This window comes from Pristiophorus japonicus, chromosome 24, assembly GCF_044704955.1.
Source record: "Pristiophorus japonicus isolate sPriJap1 chromosome 24, sPriJap1.hap1, whole genome shotgun sequence".
In the NCBI taxonomy this organism is placed as follows: Eukaryota; Metazoa; Chordata; class Chondrichthyes; family Pristiophoridae; genus Pristiophorus; species Pristiophorus japonicus.
The window spans coordinates 13,917,630-13,941,485 of record NC_092000.1 but is presented as its reverse complement, the minus strand read 5'-3'; the positions used below and the strand labels follow the sequence as shown (position 1 = coordinate 13,941,485).

The 23,856-nt window shown below is 49.2% G+C and overlaps 1 protein-coding gene across 4 annotated transcripts in view; it reads left to right on the top strand.

The window, feature by feature from the left end:
- The window catches only part of nfixb (nuclear factor I/Xb), a 506,036-nt gene that overhangs the window by 424,652 nt on the left and 57,528 nt on the right, over nt 1–23,856 (top strand). For 3 of the 4 annotated variants that reach the window (XM_070867267.1, XM_070867268.1, XM_070867271.1), the window contains 2 exons: nt 120–251; nt 10,345–10,535. In XM_070867267.1, the coding sequence (XP_070723368.1) occupies nt 120–251; nt 10,345–10,535 (323 nt within the window). The remainder of the gene's footprint in view (nt 1–119; nt 252–10,344; nt 10,536–23,856) is intronic. The other variant, XM_070867270.1, reaches the window with a different exon arrangement.

Genomic DNA, 23,856 nt, shown 5'->3' with positions numbered 1-23,856 from the left:
GTACCCTGGCTGACTGGGCCTGATGGTTATGAGTCGGTGGGTCGGCGATTGAAGGGGCTTCAATTCTGACGTGTCAATCATTTGTTTCCCCCCCCCTCTCCACCCCCCGCCCCCCACAGGAATGACATCACCCACTTCTTTGAAGAAGTCGACGAAGCACGAGTTTGTCAGCGGGACCCCCTCCCAAAGTGTCTCCTCGCGAATGGCATTCACGCATCACCCACTGCCCGTGATAGCAGGAACCAGACCAGGTGAGGAGAACCCTCGTGGCCTCCCTCGGCCGAGCAGCCCGGCGACCTTTGCGCCATTTGTTTTGAGACACGCGTAGCTGGCACAGGGCGCCGGGGATGGTGCCAACACATCGAGTCTTGATCCAGATCGTGTGCCTGGCAAGCGACGTCACTTCACCACAAGAAGGGCAGATTGGGCATTGGAGGTAGCTTTCATGCACTGGGGGCATCAGCTGGCATCCAATGGCTGAAGGACACTGGGCTAGGAACAAGGTGGTACACCAATTATAAGGGCACTGGGATAGGAGCGGGGTGGCACACCAGTTATAAGGGCACTGGGATAGGAGCAGGGTGGCACACCAGTTATAAGGGCACTGGGATAGGAGCAGGGTGGCACACCAGTTATAAGGGCACTGGGATAGGAGCAGGGTGGCACACCAGTTATAAGGGCACTGGGATAGGAGCGGGGTGGCACACCAGTTATAAGGGCACTGGGATAGGAGCAGGGTGGCACACCAGTTATAAGGGCACTGGGATAGGAGCAGGGTGGCACACCAGTTATAAGGGCACTGGGATAGGAGCAGGGTGGCACACCAGTTATAAGGGCACTGGGATAGGAGCAGGGTGGCACACCAGTTATAAGGGCACTGGGATAGGAGCAGGGTGGCACACCAGTTATAAGGGCACTGGGATAGGAGCAGGGTGGCACACCAGTTATAAGGGCACTGGGATAGGAGCAGGGTGGCACATTGGGTATAGAGTAAGTGTGGAAATTATGATGAACCTGTATAAAACACTGGTTCGGCCCCCACTGGAGTACTGTGTCCAATTCTGGGCACCGCACTTTAGGAAGGATGTGAAGGCCTGAGAGAGGGTGCAGGAACGATTTACGAGAATGACTCCAGGGTCGAGAGACTTCAGTTACATGGACAGACTGGAGAAGCTGGGGTTGTTCTCCGTGGAGCAGAGAAGGTTGAGAGGCGATTTGATCGAGGTGTTCAAAATCATGAGGGGGTCTGGACAGAGTAGAGAGAGAGAAACTGTTCCCATTGGAGAACCAGAGGACACAGATTTAAGGCGATTGGCAGAAGAACCAAAGGCGATGTAAGAAAAAGCTTTTTTACGCAGCGAGTGGTTAGGATCTGGAATGCGCTGCCTGAGAGGGTGGTGGAGGCAGACTCGATCTTATCCTTCACAAGGGGAGTTGGATCAGTATCTGAAGGGAAAAAAAATTCCAGGGCTCCGGGGAAAGGGCGGAGGAGTGGGACTAGCTGAGAGTCGGCACGGACTCGACGGGCCGAATGGCCTTCCGTGCTGTAACCGTTGTATGATTCTATTCTATGATTTAGGGGATCAGAGTGGTAGATTGGTCCAAATTAAAGGGAAAAAAATGCAGAATTGGGAAGAACTTTAGGAACCCACACATTTCCAGAGAGGAGTATGACCCGGGGGGGAGAGGGGAGCAGCGATATATGGAGTTCCTGATCTCACTTGTACTGCTGTGGCGAGCTGTTGGTGCAGATCGTGTCTCGCTATACAAGACGAGAAAGGAAACAGGAGAAAGGACCCCCGGAGCCTTTCTCTCAGCGCAACTCACGGAGGCCTGGAACTGTGTCATCAATCCACCCTCCCCTCGGTTGCCTTGGAGACACCAGCAGAGCCACACAGAGAGAGGTGGGGGCGGGGTGGGATAAAACAGGTTTTATCTCCTTGCAGAATTTCCAAAATTACACGGGGCCCCGAGCGAGACCAGTGTAAAGACACCAACACAATGGGAATAGCAGATTCCTGATCATTTTGCCAACTATTGTTACATTACCGATTGGAAACACCATCGTCATTGTGCGGACTTGACACCAGATTGTGTTGGCAGTTATTTGGTAGCAATGTCTGGCAAAATGCAGCTGTAATGTATCTGCTTCGTGGGTTCTTTGCTTAAGAATTCACAGCAACACATTGCTATTCAGAACTAGTTGGTTTATTAGCAAAGGTTTAACAATCACACGACACATTACCAGTTCATCCACCAGGCTCACAACTGCATACCTCATCGTGGATGACCTAGACCCAACTGGCTGGGGTTTTATTGAGCCTTGTGAACATCACGTGACTGGCTAAGCCACTCACAATGCAACGGCTCTACAACTATTTTGTAGGAAACAATTAAATCAAGTGCCCTCTGATTAATGTGGGGGGGGGGGAAAACACACCAAACACTTTCAATCAAGTGCCCCCTTGTTTTTTTGGTGTTTTTTTGGTGTTTTTTTTGGGGGGGCACTAAAACACAAATTATACAAGTGCCCCCTGGCTAAAAGGTGGGCTGGGGGGTGGCACTAAAACCAGCACAATAAACAAATTAAACTTTAGACAAAACATCAAATTAAAATTTGGTTGCCGGGGGTGATGATGCACTCCAGTCCCTCCGGCGCCCACCTCTCGCGGAAGGCCGCGAGGGTACCGGTGGACACCGCATGCTCCATCTCCAGGGACACCCTGGCTCGGATGTAACCGCGGAAGAGAGGCAGGCAGTCGGGCTGAACAACCCTCTCGACCGCCCGCTGCCTGGACCGGCTGATGGCCCCCTTGGCCGTGCCCAGGAGCAGTCCTACGAGGAGGCCCTCGGATCTGCCCGCCCCCCTCGGCACAGGGTGCCCAAAGATCAGGAGCTAGAATTTGAGGAGCAGCCCCTGTTAGCATGCTCACAGTTGCGAACATTACAATAGATGTTCTCCAAAATCGAACCTTGGCCCGGGGGCCTTTGCAAGGCAAACGCCACTCACGATAATTACAGCCCCACTACTGGACGGTCACCTTTATTGAAGACGCACTCTTTAAGGCCTACAAAGGGCCCGTCAGTCCGGGGAGCAGCAGCGTCGAGTCGGGAGACGGAGCGGGAGATCGCTGAGGCCTACAAAAGGCCCATCAGTCCGGGGAGCAGCAACGTCATGTCGGGAAGCGGAGCGGGGGATCGCTGAGGCCTACAAAAGGCCCGTCAGACCGGGGAGCAGCAGCATCGTGTCGGGAGGCGGAGCGGGACGTTGATGAGGCCTACAAGAGGCGAGCCGGTGCAGCTGCAGCAGGGAGAGAAGGCAAAAAAGTAGAAAGGAATCGAAAGGTGACGTCACAGCCAAGGGGGTAAGTGATTGGCTGGTGATTGGTGAGTAGTTTTTCTTTTTCTTTTCTATATCAGTAAGTAACATTTAGCATTGTTGTTGCCAATTTAAGTTTATCTCGGGGTTAAGTCATGGCAGGACAGCTCGGACACGTGTTATGCTCCTCCTGTACTATGTGGGAAGTCAGGGACGCTTCCGGTGTCCCTGACGACTACGTGTGCGGGAAGTGTATCCGGCTGCAGCTCTTGACGGACCGCATTGCAGCACTGGAGTTGCTGGTGGATTCACTCTGGAGCATGCACGATGCTGAGAATGACGTGAATAGCACGTTTAGTGAGTTGGTCTTACCACAGGAAAAGGTACACAGCCAGATAGGGAATGGAAGACCAACAGGAAGAGCAGTGCAAGGAAGGTAGTGTAGGGGTCCCCTGCGGTCATCCCCCTGCAAAATAGATACACCGCTTTGGGTACTGTTGAGGGGGATGACTCACGAGGGGAGGGCAGCAGCAGCCAAGTTCATTGCACCGTGGGTGGCTCTGCTGCACAGGAGGGCAGGAAAACGAGTGGCAGAGCTATAGTGGTAGGGGATTCAATTGTAAGGGGAATGGACAGACGTTTCTGTGGCCGCAACCGAGACTTCACCCTCCCTGGTGCAAGGGTCAAGGATGTCTCAGAGCGGCTACATGATATTCTGAAAAGGAAGGGTGAACAGCTAGTTGTCGTGGTGCATATAGGTACCAACGATATAGGTAAAAAAAAAAGGATGAGGTCCTACAAGACGAATTTAGGGAGCTAGAAGCTAAATTAAAAAGTAGGACCTCAAAAGTAGTAATCTCAGGATTGTTACCAGTGCCACGTGCTAGTCAGAGTAGGAATCGCAGGATAGCTCAGATGAATACGTGGCTTGAGGAGTGGTGCAGGGAGGGATTCAAATTCCTGGGACATTGGAACCGGTTCTGGGGGAGGTGGGACCAGTACAAACTGGACGGTCTGCACCTGGGCAGGACCGGAACCAATGTCCTAAGAGGGGGTGTTTGCTAGTGCTGTTGAGGAGGGGTTAAACTAATACGGCAGGGGGATGGGAACCAATGCAGGGAGACAGAGGGAAGTAGAATGGGGGCAGAAGCAAAAGATAGAAAGAAGAAAAGTAAAAGTGGAGGGCAGAGAAAGCTAAGGCAAAAAGCAAAAGGGCCACATTACAGCAAAATTCTAAAGCGGCAAAGTGTGTTAGAAAGACAAGCCTGAAGGCTCTGTGCCTCAATGCGAGTATTCAGAATAAGGTGGATGAATTAACTGCGCAGATAGCAGTTAACAGGTATGATGTATTTGGCATCATGGAGACATGGCTCCAGGGTGACCAAGGCTGGGAACTCAACATCCAGGGGTATTCAACATTTAGGAAGGATAGACAGAAAGGAAAAGGAGGCGGGGTGGCATTGCTGATTAAAGAGGAAATTAATGCAATAGTAAGAAAGGACATTAGCTTGGATGATGTGGAATCGGTATGGGTGGAGCTGCTGAATACCAAGGGGCAGAAAACGCTAGTGGGAGTTATGTACAGACCACCAAACAGTAGTAGTAAGGTTGGGGACAGCATCAAACAAGAAATAAGGGATACATGCAATAAAGGTACAGCAGTTATCATGTGTGACTTTAATCTACATATAGATTGGGCTAACCAAACTGGTAGCAATGCGGTGGAGGAGGATTTCCTGGAGTGTACTATAGGGATGATTTTCTAGACCAATATGTCGAGGAACCAACCAGGGAGCTGGCCATCCTAGACTGGGTGATGTGTAATGAGAAAGCATTAATTAGCAATCTTGTTGTGCGAGACCCCTTAGGGAAGTGTGCCCATAACATGGTAGAATTTTTTATTAGGATGGAGAGTGACACAGTTAATTCAGAAACTAGGCTTCTGAACTTAAGGAAAGGTAACTTCAATGGTTTGAGGCGTGAATTGGCTAGAATAGACTGTCAAATGATACTTAACGGGTTGACGGTGGATAGGCAATGGCAAACATTTAAAGATCACATGGATGAACTTCAGCAATTGCACATCCCTGTCTGGAGTAAAAATAAAACAGGGAAGGTGGCTCAACCGTGGCTAACAAGGGAAATTAAGGATAGTATTAAATCCAAGGAAGAGGCATATAAATTGGCCAGAAAAAGCAGCAAACCTGAGGACTGGGAGAAATTTAGAATTCAGCAGAGGAGGACAAAAGGTTTAATTAAAAGGGGAAAAATAGAGTACGAGAAGAAGCTTGCCGAGAACATAAAAACTGACTGCAAAAGCTTCTATAGATATGTGAAGAGAAAAAGATTAGTGAAGACAAACATAGGCCGCTTGCAGTTGGATTCAGGTGAATTTATAATGGGGAACAAAGAAATGGCAGACCAATTGAACAAATACTTTGGTTCTGTCTTCACAAAGGAAGACACAAATAACCTTCCGAAAGGACTAGGGAACCGAAGGTCTAGTGAGAAGGAGGAACTGAAGGATATCCTTATTAGGCGGTAAATTGTGTTAGGGAAATTGATGGGATTGAAGGCCGATAAATTCCCAGGGCCTGATAATCTGCATCCCAGAGTACTTAAGGAAGTGGCCCTAGAAATAGTGGATGCATTGGTGATCATTTTCCAACAGTCTATCGACTCAGGATCAGTTCCTATGGACTGGAGGGTAGCTAATGTAACACCACTTTTTAAAAAAGGAGGGAGAGAGAAAGCAGGTAATTATAGACCGGTTAGCCTGACGTCAGTAGTGGGGAAAATGTTGGAATCAATTATTAAGGATGAAATAGCAGCGCATTTGGAAAGCAGTGACAGGATCGGTCCAAGTCAGCATGGATTTATGAAAGGGAAATCATGCTTGACAAATCTTCTGGAATTTTTTGAGGATGTAACCAGTAGAGTGGACATGGGAGAACCAGTGGATGTGGTGTATTTGGACTTTCAAAAGGCTTTTGACAAGGTCCCACACAAGAGATTGGTGTGCAAAATCAAACACATGGTATTGGGGGGTAATATACTGATGTGGATAGAGAACTGGTTGGCAGACAGGAAGCAGAGAGTCGGGATAAACGGGTCCTTTTCAGAATAGCAGGCAGTGACTAGTGGAGTGCCGCAGGGCTCAGTGCTGGGACCCCAGTTCTTTACAATATACATCAATGATTTGGATGAAGGAATTGAGTGTAATATCTCCAAGTTTGCAGATGACACTAAACTGGGTGGCGGTGTGAGCTGTGAGGAGGACGCCGAGAGGCTGCAGGGTGACTTAGACAGATTAGGTGAGTGGGCAAACGCATGGCAGATGCAGTATAATGTGGATAAATGTGAAGTTATCCACTTTGGGGGCAAAAACACGAAGACAGAATATTATCTGAATGGTGGCAGATTAGGAAAAGCGGAGATGCACCGAGACCTGGGTGTCATGTTCATCAGTTATTGAACGTTGGCATACAGGTGCAGCAGGCAGTAAAGAAGGCAAATGGTATGTTGGCCTTCATAGCTAGGGGATTTGAGTATAGGAGCAGGGAGGTCTTACTGCAGTTGTACAGGGCCTTGGTGAGCCTCACCTGGAATATTGTGTTCAGTTTTGGTCTCCTAATCTGAGGAAGGACATTCTTGCTATTGAGGGAGTGCAGCAAAGGTTCACCAGACTGATTCCCGGGATGGCCGGACTGACATATGAGGAGAGACTGGATCAACTGGGCCTTTACACACTGGAGTTTAGAAGAATGAGAGGGGATGTCATAGAAACATACAAGATTCTGAAGGGTCGGGACAGGTTAGATGCGGGTAGATTGTTCCCGATGTTGGGGAAGTCCAGAACCAGGGGACACAGTCTTAGGATAAGGGGTAGGCCATTTAGGGCTGAGCTGAGGAGAAACTTCTTCACACAGAAAGTTGTTGACCTGTGGAATTCCCTGCCGCAGAGAGTTGTTGATGCCAGTTCTTTGGATATATTCAAGATTTGGAGTTAGATATGGCCCTCACGGCTAAAGGGATCAAGGGATCAAGGGGTATGGAGAGAAAGCAGGAAAGGGGTACTGAGGGAATGGGGAATGATCAACCATGATCTTATCGAATGGTGGTGCAGGCTCGAAGGGCCAAATGGCCTACTCCTGCACCTATTTCCTATGTTTCTATATTTATTCCTCGGTACGCGAATTATTCAAGAGCGTAAATCGTATAAGAATGCATCATTGCACTATGTGTAAGTGAAGTCAATGTGACAAGATTGAGTCAAGCCTGAAGCAGAAGTCCCAACACTTGCTCGTTGCCCTTTTAAGATTGGCCCGCGAACCCGGTTGGTGGACAGATCTGTTTGCAGGAAGCTGCACGTCTGTGCCCAATGTTTTCCGAAGCACGTGTGGGGATCTCTGATTGCTTCATCGCTGTGAACAGAATGTTCCCTTGCAGGGCAGGGATGCTGGACAAGTATATGAGGGAGAAGTGAATAGAGGATTAGATGGATAGATGAGAAAAGACGTGAGGAGGCTCAAATGGAGCTTATAAGCTGGCGTGGACTGGTTGGGCCGAATTGCCCGTTTCTCATAGAATTATCAAATCCATAGAAATTTACAGCACGGAAGGAGGCCATTCGGCCCATCGTATCTGCGACGGCCGACAAAGAGCTATCCAGTCTAATCCCACATTCCAGCTCTTGGTCCATAGCCCCGGAGGTTACCGCACTTTAAGTGCACATCCAAGTACGTTTTAAATGTGGCGAGGATTTCTGCCTCTACCATCCTTTCAAGCCGTGAGTTCCAGACCCCCGCCACCCTCTGGGTGAAAGAATTTCTCCTCAAATCCCCTCTAAACCTCCTACCAATTACTTTAGAAGAATGAGAGGGGATCTCATAGAAACATATAAAATTCTGATGGGATTGGACAGGTTAGATGCAGGAAGAATGTTTCCGATGTTGGGGAAGTCCAGAATCAGGGGTCACAGTTTAAGGATAAGGGGCAAGCCATTTAGGACCGAGAGGAGGAGAAACTTCTTCACTCAGAGAATTGTGAACCTGTGGAATTCTCTACCACAGAAAGTTGTTGAGGCCAGTTCGTTAGATATATTCAAAAGGGAGTTAGATATGGCCCTTACGGCTAAAGGGATCAAGGGGTATGGAGAGAAAGCAGGAATGGGGTACTGAAGTTGCATGATCAGCCATGATCATATTGAATGGTGGTGCAGGCTCGAAGGGCCAAATGGCCTACTCCTGCACCTAGTTTCTATGTTTCTATATTTCTATGTTTAAATCTATGCCCCCCCTGCTTGTTGACCCCTCCGCCAATGGAAACAGTCGGGAACGTTTCCCGAATTTGTGTGTCACGTGTTTCTGTGCCGTATATGCTATGTAATCCGCCATGCTATAATTTGGGCTGGATTTTCCACGGCATCTCGGCGATATCAGTCGGTTTGGGTGGAAAACCAACCGGTGGCAATTTCGGAAAACAGTTCCGTTGGCGGTTTCAAAAAACGGCTGGGGAGCGGACCGTCGGTGAGCACCGTCAAAAACCGCCCCCACCCGACTTTTGTCCCAGCGGTGACCTGTCGGCAAGTTAAAAAAAAAACAGCCCACGAGAAACCAGCCCGAGCTGGGCGGTAGGTATGAAGGCCTGCAAAAAAAAGCTAAGTTCAAGTTTTCTTTGAGTTTCTTTTTCAGCGAGTACGTGTAAAAGGTCCTGAGAATGTATTGTTATTAATTATTTTTTTGTATTTTGAAAAAATTATTTTTAGTGATTTCCCCCCCTCCCTAGGCCCAACCTGCAGCCTGGGTCTAAATTTTAGTGGGTCCCGCCCAGTTAGATTAAGTTCCGCCCAATCGGTCCAGGATCGCGTTTTCCGCCGAGAATCAGGGTGCAAGGTCCATTTTTTCCCCGCCAGGTGGAATTTCTTCCTTTTTTTGTGGAATTTTTCGCCCACGGTAATTTTAAAATCTTAGCGCTATTTTGGGTGGCAATCCGGCACTGGAGGATTTTTCTGAAACTCTAGCTCTATGATTTTATGAGAAACAGGCCATTCAGCCCAACCAGTCCATGCCGGAGTTAATGCTCCACTCGAGCCTCCTCTCATCTTTCCTCATCCAACTCTATCAGCGTAACCCTCCATTGCCTATGTAAAGCGACTTCCTGTTGGCCTTTGCTGAGGCCAGACCCAGTGTTGAAAGGGCAAGCGTTGTAAGCGGTTCTCTTTCATAGGGGAGACTAGAACTCGGGGGCATAATCTCAGAATAAAGAGCCGCCCATTTAAAACAGAGCTGAGGAGGAACTTCTACTCTCAGAGGGTTGTAAATCTGTTGAATTCACTGCCTCAGAGAGCTTTGGAAGCTGGGTCACCCTGGATAAAAATGCAGCATCCCCACCGACATCTGGGAGTCCCTGGCCAAAGACCGCCCTAGGTGGAGGAAGAGCATCTGGGAGGGCGCTGAGCACCTCGAGTCTCGTCGCCGAGCGCATACAGAAACCAAGCGCAGGCCGCGGAAGGTGCGTGCGGCAAACCAGTCCCACCCTCCCTTTCCCTCAACCACTGTCTGTCCCACCTGTGACAGAGATTGTAATTCCCGTATTGGACTGTTCAGGCACCTTGAGAACTCACTTTTAGAGTGGAAGCAAGTCTTCCTCGATTCCGAGGGACTGCCTATGATGATGATTACCGTCTATCTTTCCATATCTTCTTATACTTTTGCCTCCTTCCCCCCCTCCTCCAGGGAAAGATACGTGGTCAGGTAATGTAATATCCCTTTCAGAGAAAGCAACCAATAAATCCCCATGGCTCAGGTTGTTAACTGATAAGGGGTCATGGGGAGCGGGCAGAAAAGTGCAGCTGAGTCCATGATCGGATCAGCCATGATCGTATTGAATGTCGGAGCAGGCTCGAGGGGCCATGTGGCCTACTCCTGCTCCCATTGCTTGCGTTCTTATGTTCTTATTTTGACATGCCTGCGCATGGGTTTGCCAGTACCGTTGCTGAGATTCTGACGGCCTTGTGTTCACAGGGAGTCCTCGAGCACCATCTTCCGCTATCCATTTCCCGTCGTCCTCCATCATCCAGCAGCCCAGCCCGTACTTCACCCACCCGACCATCCGTTACCATCATCACGCCAGCCAAGACCCGCTGAAAGAGTTTGTCCAGCTGATCTGCTCCGACAGCTCCAGCCAGGCCACAGGACAGGTGGGGTACCTAAACGTAAGGCTCCAGCTTTTACTCTGCCGCTTTCTACACCTATTTGCCATTTTGAAAAAAGAGAAAAAAAATGCTTGTAGAGGTTAGCGATCGAGCTCTCAAAGCGTCAGTGTCCATTTCTTCCCTGCGCCAGTTAAAGAGTGAGTTTCCCTGCGAGGAGTTGGTTCGACGCCTGCCTGCTTACATTTATTTTCTGTCAGTCACCCCGCCCCCCCCCCCACCAACTCCAATGGGTACCTGCACCGCCCAGGGTGGCATGGAACTGCACGGACGCGGCAAGTCCCAGGTTCGATAACTGGCTTGTGTTTGAGCTGGCTGATCTTAGCTGGGGTTCGTGCCACCTTTGACCATGGGCATCTCTGGGCTGTCTTGCCAACCTTACATCTGGGTTGCTATCCTGTGACCCCCCTCCCCCACCCCCCAGCTTGAAGATGGCCATCTATTGTGTATAGAATTGTTTTTTTTAAATTAATTTCTAGGATGTGGGTATCGTTGGCAAGGCCAGCCTTCTTTGCCCATCCCTAATTGCCCTTCTTGAACTGCTGTGGTGTGGTGAAGGTACTCCCACAGTGCTGTTGGGTACAACTGTGTGGCCATTTCAGAGGGACAGTTAAGAGCCAACCACATTGCTCTGAGTCTGGAATCAAAATTAGGCCAGACCCAATAGGCGTGGTCGATTTCATTCACATTCGTGAACCAGATGGGTTTTTACGACAATCCGGTAGTTTCATTAGCCTCAGCAACCCCATCCCAGCCGCTTGATGAATTCAACGGCAAATTCCCTCTGTCTTTATCGCTATTCACCGGCGTCCCTGAGCTAGGTCTACTGCAGGCGATTTCGCTGGCGAGAGACGCACTTACAAGCTACCGCCCAGCGATGGTTTTGACTGTCTGCTGGGAGCTGTGCGACACTGGCCTGACGCTGACTCTCTGGGCACCGTGTTCCCCTTGCTCCCGAGGCATTGATGACAAACTGCCTGACATCCCTGTGACAGTTGCCCAGCACCCTGGCCGAGATAGGGAACTCGCTGGGGCTGGCTTACGAACTCGCTCCGTGCCACTGTCTTGGTGCTTTTCCACACTGGGCTTCCCTCAACTCTGCAATTCACTCTCCAGCAATGTGGAAATGATCTGAGGGCCCTTTAGCTGTTTTTTGTGTCTTAAAAGGGTCCTGACAGCGAGACTCACTGTTTAAAGCAGTTGTATTTGCTTAAGTGCTTTGTGGAACGATCAATTTAAGACATCTCTGTTGTGTTGCTGTTGCTGCCATTTTGTGAACAATATTAATTATTTCTTTGCTTCCTGTTTGCAAGAAGCAACATTTGTTTGTAACCTTTGGTTTGAATTCTCTGCCGCAACAATATTCTGGCCATTCCCACAGATCTTCTTCTCTCCTCTGCGCTTGAAGCTGTTGACTCCTTGTTGGGGGTTGGTCACCCTCCAGTACTCTTGCCCAAGTGGCCATTGTTTGAGCCTAGACAGTGAGTGCCAGTGCCAGTGACAACACGAGGGGTGGGTAGGGTGGGTGGGGGTATCACAGCCGGCTCCAACTGCAAACCTAATCCCGGTGTCCTTGTGGAATTCCAGCTGGGAGCACTGGGAACCGTGGTCGATTTTCCCACGATGTCCCTGGCTAGATGCAACACAGACAGAGGTTCAACCTCGGTGGGCCTTTCTAGTCTGCATGGCTCAGATGTGGGCGATTAACATATAATAACTTATGCAAATAATAATACCAGTTCGAATCCCACCATGGCAGTTTGCAAAATTAAATTTAGTTTAACAAAATCTGGCATCTGTAAAAGTAAAATGACCATGAAGCTGTCAGATTGCCGTTAAAAATCCAAAAGTTCACCGACGTCAGGGAAGGAAATCTGCTGCCCTTACCCGGTCTGGCCGAATATGTGACTCCAGACCCACAGCAATGTGGTTGACCCTTGACTGGCCCCCGAAGTGGCCCAGCGAGACACTCAGTTGTAGCAAACCGCTACAACAAACTCACCACATGGGACTGCAGTGGTTCAAGAAGGCGGCTCACCACCACCTTCTCAAGGGTAATTAGGGATGGGCAATTATTGCCGGCCTTGCCAAGCGACGCCCACATCCTGAGAATAAGAAAAAACAAAACAAATCGGTTACAACTAACGTTTCTATCGTGCTGCTCAGCTGCAGAAAGATGTCTCAAGGCCCCGTTACCGAGTGGGGAACAAAGTGGATTAAAAGGGAGAAAGACTTGGATTTATATAGCGCCTTTCACGACCACCAGGCATCTCAAAGCGCTTTACAGACAATGAAGTACTTTTGGAGTGTCGTCACTGGTGTAATGTGGGAAACACGGCAGCCAATTTACGCACAGCAAGCTCCCACAAACAGCAATGTGATGATGACCAGATAATCTGTTGCTCTTATGTTGATTGAGGGATTAAATATTAGCCCTGGGACACCGCGGATAACTCCCCCTGCTCTTCTTCGAAATAGTGCCGTGTGATATTTTATGCCCACCTTAGAGAGCAGATGGGGCCTCGGTTTAACGTCTCATTCGAAAGATGGATAGGGTTAGTAGAGTAGAGAAGGAGGAGGGGGAAGAAATGAAACGGAGTTGGAGCGTGGGCTTTTGCAGGGAGGGAGGTGGGTGGAGATGGGGGCAGAGCGTTCCAGAGGACGGAGGTTGGGGGGGGGGGCGCCGTGGAAGGATTTGAAAGTGAGGACAAGGTTTTTAAAGTCAACTTGCTGGTGCGCTGAGAAGCCAGTGGGGCCCACATGATGAACGATGGTGGTGGTGGGAGAGGGTGGGGAGAACCTTGTGTGGGTGGGGATTCTCACTGCGGCATTTTGGATAAGTTCTGATCTCTGGAGGATTGAGGTGGGAGATTCAAACCTCGAGGTGATAAAAGAGCATCGATTCCGATCAGTAAATCAATCAGCAATATTTCAGTAACCCTCCAAATAATTCGCTCAGATTTATAACAATGTGCTCGACCCAGAAGAGCCCAGGGGCCCAGGGGCAGCACGGGCCCAGCCCACACTGTGCGATGTGTGCGCACTGGGTCCGTGCAGCAGAGCAGGTCTCCAGTCGTCCTGGTCAACCCTTGCCACTGGACCAAGACCTAGCTCTGTCGAGCCCGTGTGGTGGCTGGTGTACAACGGTCACCACACGTTAAAAAAATCCACACACAGGTATCTTCCACCCTTCAGGATGTAGTTCGGGACCTGGAATATCAGGTCCTTCATTGAAACTCCTGTGAACTCATCCCTTTTTGGCGTGGAAGCAAGTCATCCTTGATACGAGGGACCGCCTATGATGATGGCGTCCCATTATTAACGTGATCACGCCTACCACGAAAAGCAGCTATTGCAAACACGCAGCTATTTTTTTTCCAAGGCGCTGCACTTTGGCGAGAAATTTTTATAAACTTCAGATTAAAATAGTTAATTATTGTTGTTCCTGCCCTGTAATTATCCACTCAGTGATTCAGCGTAACCAGGAATTAACAGTTTAAAGAAAAATAACTCGGGGCAAACCCTTGTATTGCGGAGACCCAGTTCGGAGGCGTCAGGGACGGTAACTGGTTCCGCTCGCCTCGCTGCAGGGGTCTCACTCGCCAGACTGCCGCGGGATCTTCACGTGGCTTGCTCCGGTCAATCTCCACCACGAAGGTTCCGCTGCTGGCTCAGAGGGCAACGTTGTGGCTCACTGTGGCACTGAGCTACGCCCGATCAGGGAGCTCCCGGGTCTGATTGTGTCGCGTTGGCTAATCTCGCTTCGAGGAGCAAGAGGGAATTGAGAATTGGTTTCAGCGGGAATTTTTTTTAAAGATTATTCGTTCATGGGATGTGGGCGTCGCTGGCAAGGCCGGCATTTATTGCCCGTCCCTAATTGCCCTTTGTCAGAGGCGATCCCTGGAACCAGGATGACTTGCTTCCACGCATGTTTCAATGAAGGATCCGTGGTTCCAGTCCTGAACTCCAATCGAGGGGGTGGAAGATGCCTGTGCGTGGATTTTTTTAACGTGTGGTGACCGTTGCACACCAGCCACCACACGGGCTCGACAGAGCTAGGTCTGTATCCAGTGGCAAGGGTTGAACCAGGACGACTGGAGACCTACTCTGCTGCACGGACCTAGTGCGCGCACACATATCGCAGTGTGGGCTGGGCCCGTGTTGCCCCTGGGCCCTCGGCTCTTCTGGGCCCCGTACCCTCATTCGCCGCACCTCCGCCCACGATGTTCCAGGGCCCGGTGCTCAGCTCTGTTTATAGCCCCGACCTGCGGTGGTGTTCTCTCACAGGTCGGGGCGGCCCACATGGCTGACCTTTGAGACCTTTGCGAGCCACCTTCCTGAACCGTTGCAGTCCCATGTAGTGATGGTGCTCCCACAGTGCTGACTTAGTTCTGGCAGTTTGATGCAACTGAGTGGCTTGCTAGGTCATTGAGGGCAGTTAAGAGTCAACCACATAGAAACATAGAAACCTACAGCGCAGAAGGAGGCCATTTCGGCCCATGGTGTCCGCGCCGGCCGACAAAGAACCACACGGCCCTCGGTCAGCAGCCCTGAAGGTTACATTTAAACCCATCAACCATGAACAATGGCGGAAAGGAAAAGAGCACCCAGCCCAACCAGTCCGCCCCACACAACTGCGACACCCCTTACACTGAAACATTCTACACTCCACCCCAACCGGAGCCATGTGATCTCCTGGGAGAGGCAAAAACCAGATAAAAACCCAGGCCAATTGGGGAAATTCCTCTCCAACCCACTTTGCTGTGGGTCTGGGGTCACATATAGACCAGACCGGGTAAGGACAGCAGATTTCATTCCCTAAAGGACATTAGTGAACCAGATGGGTTTTGATGACAATCTGGTAGTTTCATGGTCACCGTTACTAACACTAGCTTTTTAAATTCCAGATGTACTTAATTCTCTGAATTTAAATTCCCCAGCTGCCATGGTGGGATTTGAACTCAGGTTTCGGGATCATTAGTCCAGGCCTCTGGATTATTGGTCCAGTAACATAACCACTATAATGGGAATTGGGAAAATCAACCAGAGTTCTCACCTCGGACCCCTGCCTGGCGATTCCTGCCGGGTAAACGTGTCGTTCAAGCTCGACCCTGTGCTCCTCATGGAATAGTTCCAGCCACAGCAGCAGGCCATTCGGCCCTTCAAATCCCGTGTCAGTGTTTTTCTCCACATTATACGCATGGTCTAACCCCGATCTCCTGCTTGCTTCCCCCCAACACCTTTGAATGCTTATGGTGACATAGCCTGATGGTGTTGATGGTGCAGGCTCCTACATGAAGAATGGGAGCTCTAGGGAAGGCGTGGGGGAGCAGGGAAAAGGCCCCCTTTATCCCCGTGTGACAGCAGCCCTTGCATGAGTCAGCACTTCTGCAGAGGACGGGAGAAAATCAGACCAACCAAAGGACCCTGACGAGGTTACACCACTCCAACTTGATTGTACACTGGTCGCTGTTGAATGTCAAAAAGACCCATCGACAATGAATTCAAAATAGTTTGGATTTTCCAGCTTTACCAACCAATGTACACATCAGGTCCGGACAAACTGACCACACCTTCCGAGCAACCAAGCTCAACACGATGGATGGACACCAGTAGTTACTCGATATATTGTAGAAAGAGTCTTCATCAATCGCCAGGTGTTTTTTGACACATCCAAACATTCTGAGGCACCAATCAGTGAGCAATTTACAGAATCTGTCGAGATTCTCGGTCAGAGCCCCCTCTGCCACTGCAGCAGGAAACTCGAGGAATATAATTACGGCAAAACAATTTGATACCTTCCAGAATCAGCAAGTCTGTCTAAACTCATAACTCTTGTAACTCGGGTGAAGGTGGTTGTACAATGGGACAAAATGATAAGGGCTTAATTCATTGAGATGCTAGGCAATTGGGAGTTAATGGGAAAGGGTTTGATTTATTGGAATTACATGCAACAGAATTGAATAAGAAGGGGCTTGATCCGATAGAATTCCATACAATGATAGTGAATAGGAATTTTTTTCGAATTCCAGATATTGGGAGCGAATGGGAAGGAGTTTGGTCCAGTAGAATTCCAGATATTGGGAGTGAATGGGAAGGAGTTTGGTCCATTAGAATTCCATATTTTGGGAGTGAATGGGAAGGAGTTTGACCCATTTACGCGGCAGCCAATTTGTGCGCAGCAAGCTCCCACAAACAGCAATGTGACAATGACCAGATAAACTATTTTTTTTAAATTATGTTGATTGATGGATAAATGTTGACCAGGACACCGGGGATAACTCCCCTGCTCTTCTTCTAAATAGTGCCATGGGATCTTTTACGTCCACCTGAGAGAGCAGACGGGGCCTCGGTTTAACGTCTCATCCAAAAGTCGGCACCTCCGACAGTGCGGCGCTCCCTCAGCACTGCACTGGGAGTGTCAGCCTAGATTTATGTGCTCAAGTCCCTAGTGTGGGATCGTTTTAGAGAGGAAAAAAAGATATTCCACATTAATTCAGAAGGCAGAGGCACTCACAGTCCGCTCTTCCTCCTCTCCCGTGTTATTTGAACCTCTTGGTTGAATTTCAGCCATGTTTCCAGGCATCTTAACGAGATTTAACTCTAGTTAGGACGCACTTAACCAGAGAGCCTCACCGTCAGCGCTACTCTACACTGATGAAGAACATGGTATGTCACCCATTGACACATTTACCAGAAAGAGGCAGCGCATGGTTTAACAGGCCCGAGTACAATTCCCTTGGCCAACTTTTTAATGGACTCATTAATCTATCTTTAATAAATGGGTTAACATCTGTAATAAAAGAAACACCCAAAGGAATTCAGTCCAAACAATCAGACGACCCGGAGAAATTAAACCTCAAAGTTGCCATTCCCATTTTTCACCGACAGTAAATTTTCTGGAAAATTTACTGATGGAAGGAAGTTCGCCCCGTGCACCCCCAAAGAATTGCAAGCAATTAGTTTTAGCTTAAATCTGTAATACATTAAAAATCTTACATCAGCCTCCTGTTAACTTTTTGCCATTATAATTTCCAATGTCCACATTTATAATTAAGCCCTGTTTCCCTCCGCGTCCCCCCCCCCCCCCCCCCGCCGCCAACCATCCACCTGCAGCATCACCACTGGCCAGGGGTGGAATTACAGCGTGACAGGTTGACATAGGCAGCTTCCATTATAAATGTGGATGCAGGAATTTACAGTGGAAAAATAAAGACACAGGGGTCGGAATTGGGCCCCCGCCGTTTTTGAGGCGATGGCACGGGCTGAGTGCTGATTCTCACGCCAGGTGCTGCCTCAAACGGTGCAAAATTCAGTTTTGACGCCCAAAAGATGAGAGAACAGCGCTAAAAGTGGCGTTGCACACTCACCCTCGAGCGTCAACGTAGAGGCATCTCAGGAGGCCCACCGAATTTCCCGACGGTAGTGTTTCCCAAATTTTCTCTGACCCACACTTCCCCACTGGAGCCACTACTACATAAATGCTGAAAAAAAATTAAAGTTAACCACTTACCTTGGATCCCTGGATGCCCCCGCCCCAGGATCCTCGATGTACCGCCACCTTTCCCAGACCGTACGGACGTCCGCCGGTAAGGCCGCAGCATTCACCGAATATCGCTGCGTCGGGTAAGGGGGCGTGGCACGCTCGATGATGTCACTACGTGGGCGGCGGCCGAGCGCGCAGCGGTGCATCTCGGCTCCGCCCCCTCCCCACCCCCCCCACCGCCCGACTAAATTTACCGAGGAACCCAGTCACCGCTAAATTTACCGAGGAACCCAGTCGCCGCTAAATTTACCAAGGAACCCAGGGACACTTAGCCGCCCCTCCTCCGGCGCTAATGGGTGACGCAAGAAACCGAATTTCAACTCCACTCGAAATGGAGACTTGAATTATGTCTGCATGGCCCTACTCCAATTATCCTCTGACCTTTAACCTCTGCTCGCCTAAAGGCGACCTTTCACCTTGACTCCCTGCGCGCAACGCCACGGGAGATCGGCCGGCACGTGTGCCTCAGCAGTGAGCAGCATTGAACTGATCGGAGGAGCACTGAGCTCCCAGAGTTACCCAGCCTGGTCTATGTGTGACTCCAGCCCCACGGCAGTTCGTCGACTATTAACTGTTACCAGCTTCTCGAGGGCAATTAGGAATGGGCAATAAAGTTTGGCCTTGCCAGCGACGCCCACATCCCCTGAATGAATACAAAAAAACAAGGGCAAGCTTCTAGAAGTGCCTGGGGATTTATTAAAGTTCCACTTGCCAACTTTTTTTGGGGGTTACGAAGGGGCCAATTTCCCAGCTATGAACGTAAAACATGCGACTAGCATTTGGGGCACCGAGGGGCAGGGGTATAAGCTGGCGTGCTGTGCCCGACCAGACAGCTGTAAGATTTGACAGTATAACTAGGTGCTTCTGGCTTGCGCCAGTCAAAACAATACCCGAGGGTACAACAGAGTGCAAAGTCTGCAAGCCCAAGAATCGACGGCATCACTATCGCACTTTTGCACACACCAATGGCTAAACTGGCATCAGAGCTTCCTCTTGTCACTAACTGACTGCCAACAATCTTCAGTACTTTGACGTCCAAGTGTGGAAATCGTGCAGAGTGATGACCATGGCAAGAATTATTTGTCAGCTAGTTACTCCAGACAAAGGTTTAGTTGAACTGAGCATATCCAGGAAATATTTTTCTATTGGGCTGTGGATGCTGAGTCGTTGGGTATATTCAAGACTGAGATAGATAGATTTTTGGACTCTAGGGGAATCAAGGAATACGGGGATCAGGCGGGAAAGTGGAGTTGAGGTGGAAGATTAGCCATGGTCTTATTGAATGGTGGAGCGGGCTCGAGGGGCCGAATGGCCAAATCCCGCTCCTAGTATCAGTCAGTAACCAGCTCCTGGATTCTGGTTTGCAGGTTATAATTATTCGAGGAAACAACAGGCGTTTGTTGTGAAGCCCCACGGGGTGATAACGTGCTATTTCCCTCAGTTACTCCATGCTAATTCCGAGCTATCACCTTGATTCTTGAGGTCAGAACATTTCTCAATGAGGATACTAACTCAGGAGCATAGGAAGAGGAGGAGGCTTGAGCCTGTTCCGTTCCGCCATTCAATGAGATCATATATCCACCTTTGGCCCACATTCCTTAATACATAAGAACATAAGAAATTGGAGCAGGAGTCGGCCATACGGTCCCTCGAGCCTGCTCCGCCATTCAATAAGATCATGGCTGATCTGATCACGGACTCAGCTCCACTTCCCTGCCCACTCCCCATAATCCCTTATCCCTTTATCGTTTAAGAAACTGTCTATTTCTGTCTTAAATGTATTCAATGTCCCAGCTTCCACAGCTCTCTGAGGCAGCGAATTCCACAGATTAATAACCTTCTGAGAGAAGAAATTTCTCCTCATCTCTGTTTTAAATGGGCGGCCCCTTATTCTAAGATCATGCCCTCTAGTTCTTGTCTCCCCCATCAGTGGAAACATCCTCTCTGCATCCACCTTGTCAAGCCCCCTCATAATCTTATATGTTTCGATAAGATCACCTCTCATTCTTCTGAATTCCAATGAGTAGAGCCCCAACCTCCTCAACCTTTCCTCATAAGTCAACCCCCTCATCCCCGGAATCAACCTAGTGAACCTTCTCTGAACTGCCTCCAAAGCAAGTATATCCTTTCGTAAATATGGAAACCAAAACTGCACGCAGTATTCCAGGTGTGGCTTCACCAATACCTTATATAGCTGTAGCAAGATTTCCCTGCTTTTATACGCCATCCCCTTTGCAATAAAGGCCAAGATTCCATTGGCCTTCCTGATCACTTGCTGTACCTGCATATTAACCTTTTGTGTTTCATGCACAAGTATCCCCAGATCCCGCTGTACAGCAGCACTTTGCATCTTTCTCCATTTAAATAATAACTTGCTCTTTGATTTTTTTCTGCCAAAGTGCATGATCTCACATTTTCCAACATTATACTCCATCTGCCAAATTTTTGCCCACTCACTTAGCCTGTCTATGTCCTTTTGCAGATTTTTTGTGTCCTCCTCACACATTGCTTTTTTTCCCATCTTTGTGTCGTCAGCAAACTTGGCTACGTTACACTCAGTCCCTTCTTCCAAGTCGTTTATATAAATTGTAAATAGTTGGGGTCCCAGCACTGATCCCTGTGGAACCCCACTAGTTACTGATTGCCAACCAGAGAATGAACCATTTATCCCAACTCTCTGTTCTCTGTTAGTTAACCAATCCTCTATCCATGCTAATATATTACCCCCAACCCCGTTAATTTTATCTTGTGCAGTAACCTTTTATGTGGCACCTTGTCAAATACCTTCTGGAAGTCCAAATAGACCACATCCACTGGTTCCCCTTTATCCATCCTGTTCGTTACTTCCTCAAAGAACTCCAGCAAATTTGTCAAACATGACTTTCCCTTCATAAATCCATGCCGACTCTGTCTGACCGAATTTTGCTTTTCCAAATGTCCTGCTACTGCTTCTTTAATGATGGACTCCAACATTTTCCCAAACACAGATTTAAAATGAACAATTGACCCAGCATCAATTGCCGTTTGCGGAAGAGAGTTCCAAACTTCTATCGCCCTTTGTGTGTAGAAGTGTTTCCTAATTTCACTCCTGAAAGATCTGGCTCTAATTTTCAGACTATGCTCCCTAGCCCTAGACTCCCCAACCAGTGGAAATGGTTTCTCTCTATCTATCCCATCTGTTCCCCTTAATATCTTGAAAACTTCGATCAGATCATCCCTTAACCTTCTAAATTCTAGAGAATATAACCCTAATTTGTGTAATCTCTCCTCATAACTTAATCCTTGAAATCTGGGCATTATTCTGGTAAACCTACTGCCCACTCCCTCCAAGGCCAATATATCCTTCCTACGTTGTGGTGCCCAGAACTGCTCACAGTGCTCCAGGTGTGATCTAACCAGGGCTTTGTACAGCTGCAGCATAACAACAACAACTTGTTGTTATGGCGCCTTTAATGTAGTAAAACGTCCCGAGGCACTTCACAGGAGCGTTATAAGACAACACAAGTAAATTTGACACTGAGCCACATAAGGAGAAATGATGACAGATGAAGCTTGGTTAAAGAGGTGGGTTTTAAGGAGCGTCTTAAAGGAGGAAAGAGAGGTCGAGAGGTTTAGGGATGGAGTTCCAGAGTTTGGGGCCCAGGCAACAGAAGGCACGGCCACCGATGGTTGAGCGATTATAATCAGGGATGCGCAAGAGGGCAGAATTAGAGGAGCGCAGATATCTCGGGGGTTCTGTGGGACTGGAGGAGATTACAGAGATAGGGAGGGGGCGAGGCCCATGGAGGGATTTGTAAACAAGGATGAGACTTTTGAAATCAAGGCCTCGCTTAACCAGAAGCCAAAACATGGCGGATAACTGAGGAAACAAAATTAATTGCCTTTCACACTGCAAACAGTTAACAGAGCACCTCAAAATCCGTAAACATAACTTTTTTTTTTGAAATGGGATTAAAATGTAAAAAAAATATTAAAAATAAATAACTGCACTGTGACAGGGATTATTATTTTTTTAACCCAGCCGGCCACAGGAAGTGCTGGGAACATAAACTTCCTGTCAACCACAAACCAGGCAACAACACCATTCATTTTCTCCTCCACAGAAGTTGGCTTTGTAACGTGCTCGCTCTCCGATACAGAGCACCATTTTGTGGCCCCTTGTGTGATGCTCTGTTCAAACCGCAAAGGGTCGGTCAATGTGCAAGTTGTCCTTCGTTAGCTCTCCTCCACTGGCAAGATATTTCATGAACATTGCGAGAGTGTGTTCATGTGTGGACATCGTTTTTCTTGCCCGCACGCACGCACTGCTGTATTTTGAGCAAGCGGAGGGCCCTGGCAATATTCGCTTGCAGTAACGCAGAACCCGCAGTGAATTCACGTCGAGGGGCACTGGGTGGGTGTCAGTGAACGGCGACATTATAATGAGGCGTTTAAGATGATATCATTCACCCTGCGAGAGAGAAGCAGCCTTTATGCTGGTTCAACCCAGAGATTGGATTACTGCTTGCCTCGACACACTGGCGGTGACCCTGAATTTGTGGCGGAGACTGAATTTCGTGATTTTTTTACTGTTTCTCCCCACCCCCTCAGCTTTCTCCCTGTGGGTGGGTATGGCTCAGGATGTGGGGTGGGGGGGGTGAGTCAGGCTGCCTTGTGGGAATCTCTGCTGGCGGGTCCTGAGTGTGGGCGGGGTGAGGTTGGGGAGTGTCGGGAAGCCAACGCAACTAGGCCCCAAACCTGCCCTCTCCGCGCGCCCCCCGCTCTCCCCGATGCCCACACACACACACATAGCGCGGGTCTCTTGACAGGAGCCTCTGCCCGATGAATTTTCTCCCTCTGGCGTGGGGGGGAAGGGGGGGGGTGGGGGGAGAGGAGGAGTGGGGGGGTGTCTTCCCAACCCCGTCCCTGACAGGAATCAGCGGATTGAAGGCTGACTGGGAGCTGAGCACGGGACTGCGCTGGTACCCGTGTGCCTCAGACTGACCGTTTTCCTTTGAGCAACGAACAATCCTTTTCCTCACCGCCGGGTTGGCGCGAGTTGCTGTGCTTTGACGTGGTGCGTCCCTGAGCAGCGGTGGGTCACAGGTCTGCTCGCAGCATTCCTTTGAACCGTGTAACCAGGTTATTCTCAGCCGTGAGCTCAGACGAATTGACTGCGCACCAGGGGGAGACGGAGGCCCCAACTTGAAACCAGGCCAAGCATCTCTTCAAATAATGCAGCCAAATGCGACAGGAACAGAGGAACCAGATCGTGGCTGATCTGTATCTTAGCATCCTGGTTCCGCAACCCTCGATACCTGCGGGAGCAGTAGCATAGTGGTCGTGTTACTTGCACCACTAATCCAGAGGCCTCCACTAATTAATCCAAAGACATCAATTCAAATCCCAGCTGGGGAATTTAAATTCAATTAATTAAAATAAATAAATCTGGAATTAAAAAGCTCATGTCAGTAACACTGACTATGAAACTACTGACTTGTCATAAAAGCCCAACTGGTTCACTAATTTCCTTTAAGGGAAGGAAATCTGCCACCTTTACCCGGCCTGGCCTATATGTGACTCCAGACCCACAGCAATGTGGTTGACTCTTAACTGCGCCTCTGAAATGGCCCCAGCGAGACACTCGGTTGTTACCTTCGCTACGCGGACTGCAGCGGTTCAAGAAGGCGGCTCACCGCCACCTCCTCAAGGGCCGATTAGGGACGGGCAATAAATGCCGGCCTTGCCGGCGACAGCCACATCCTGAGAATGAGTATTTTTTAAAGGCTCACTCCACAA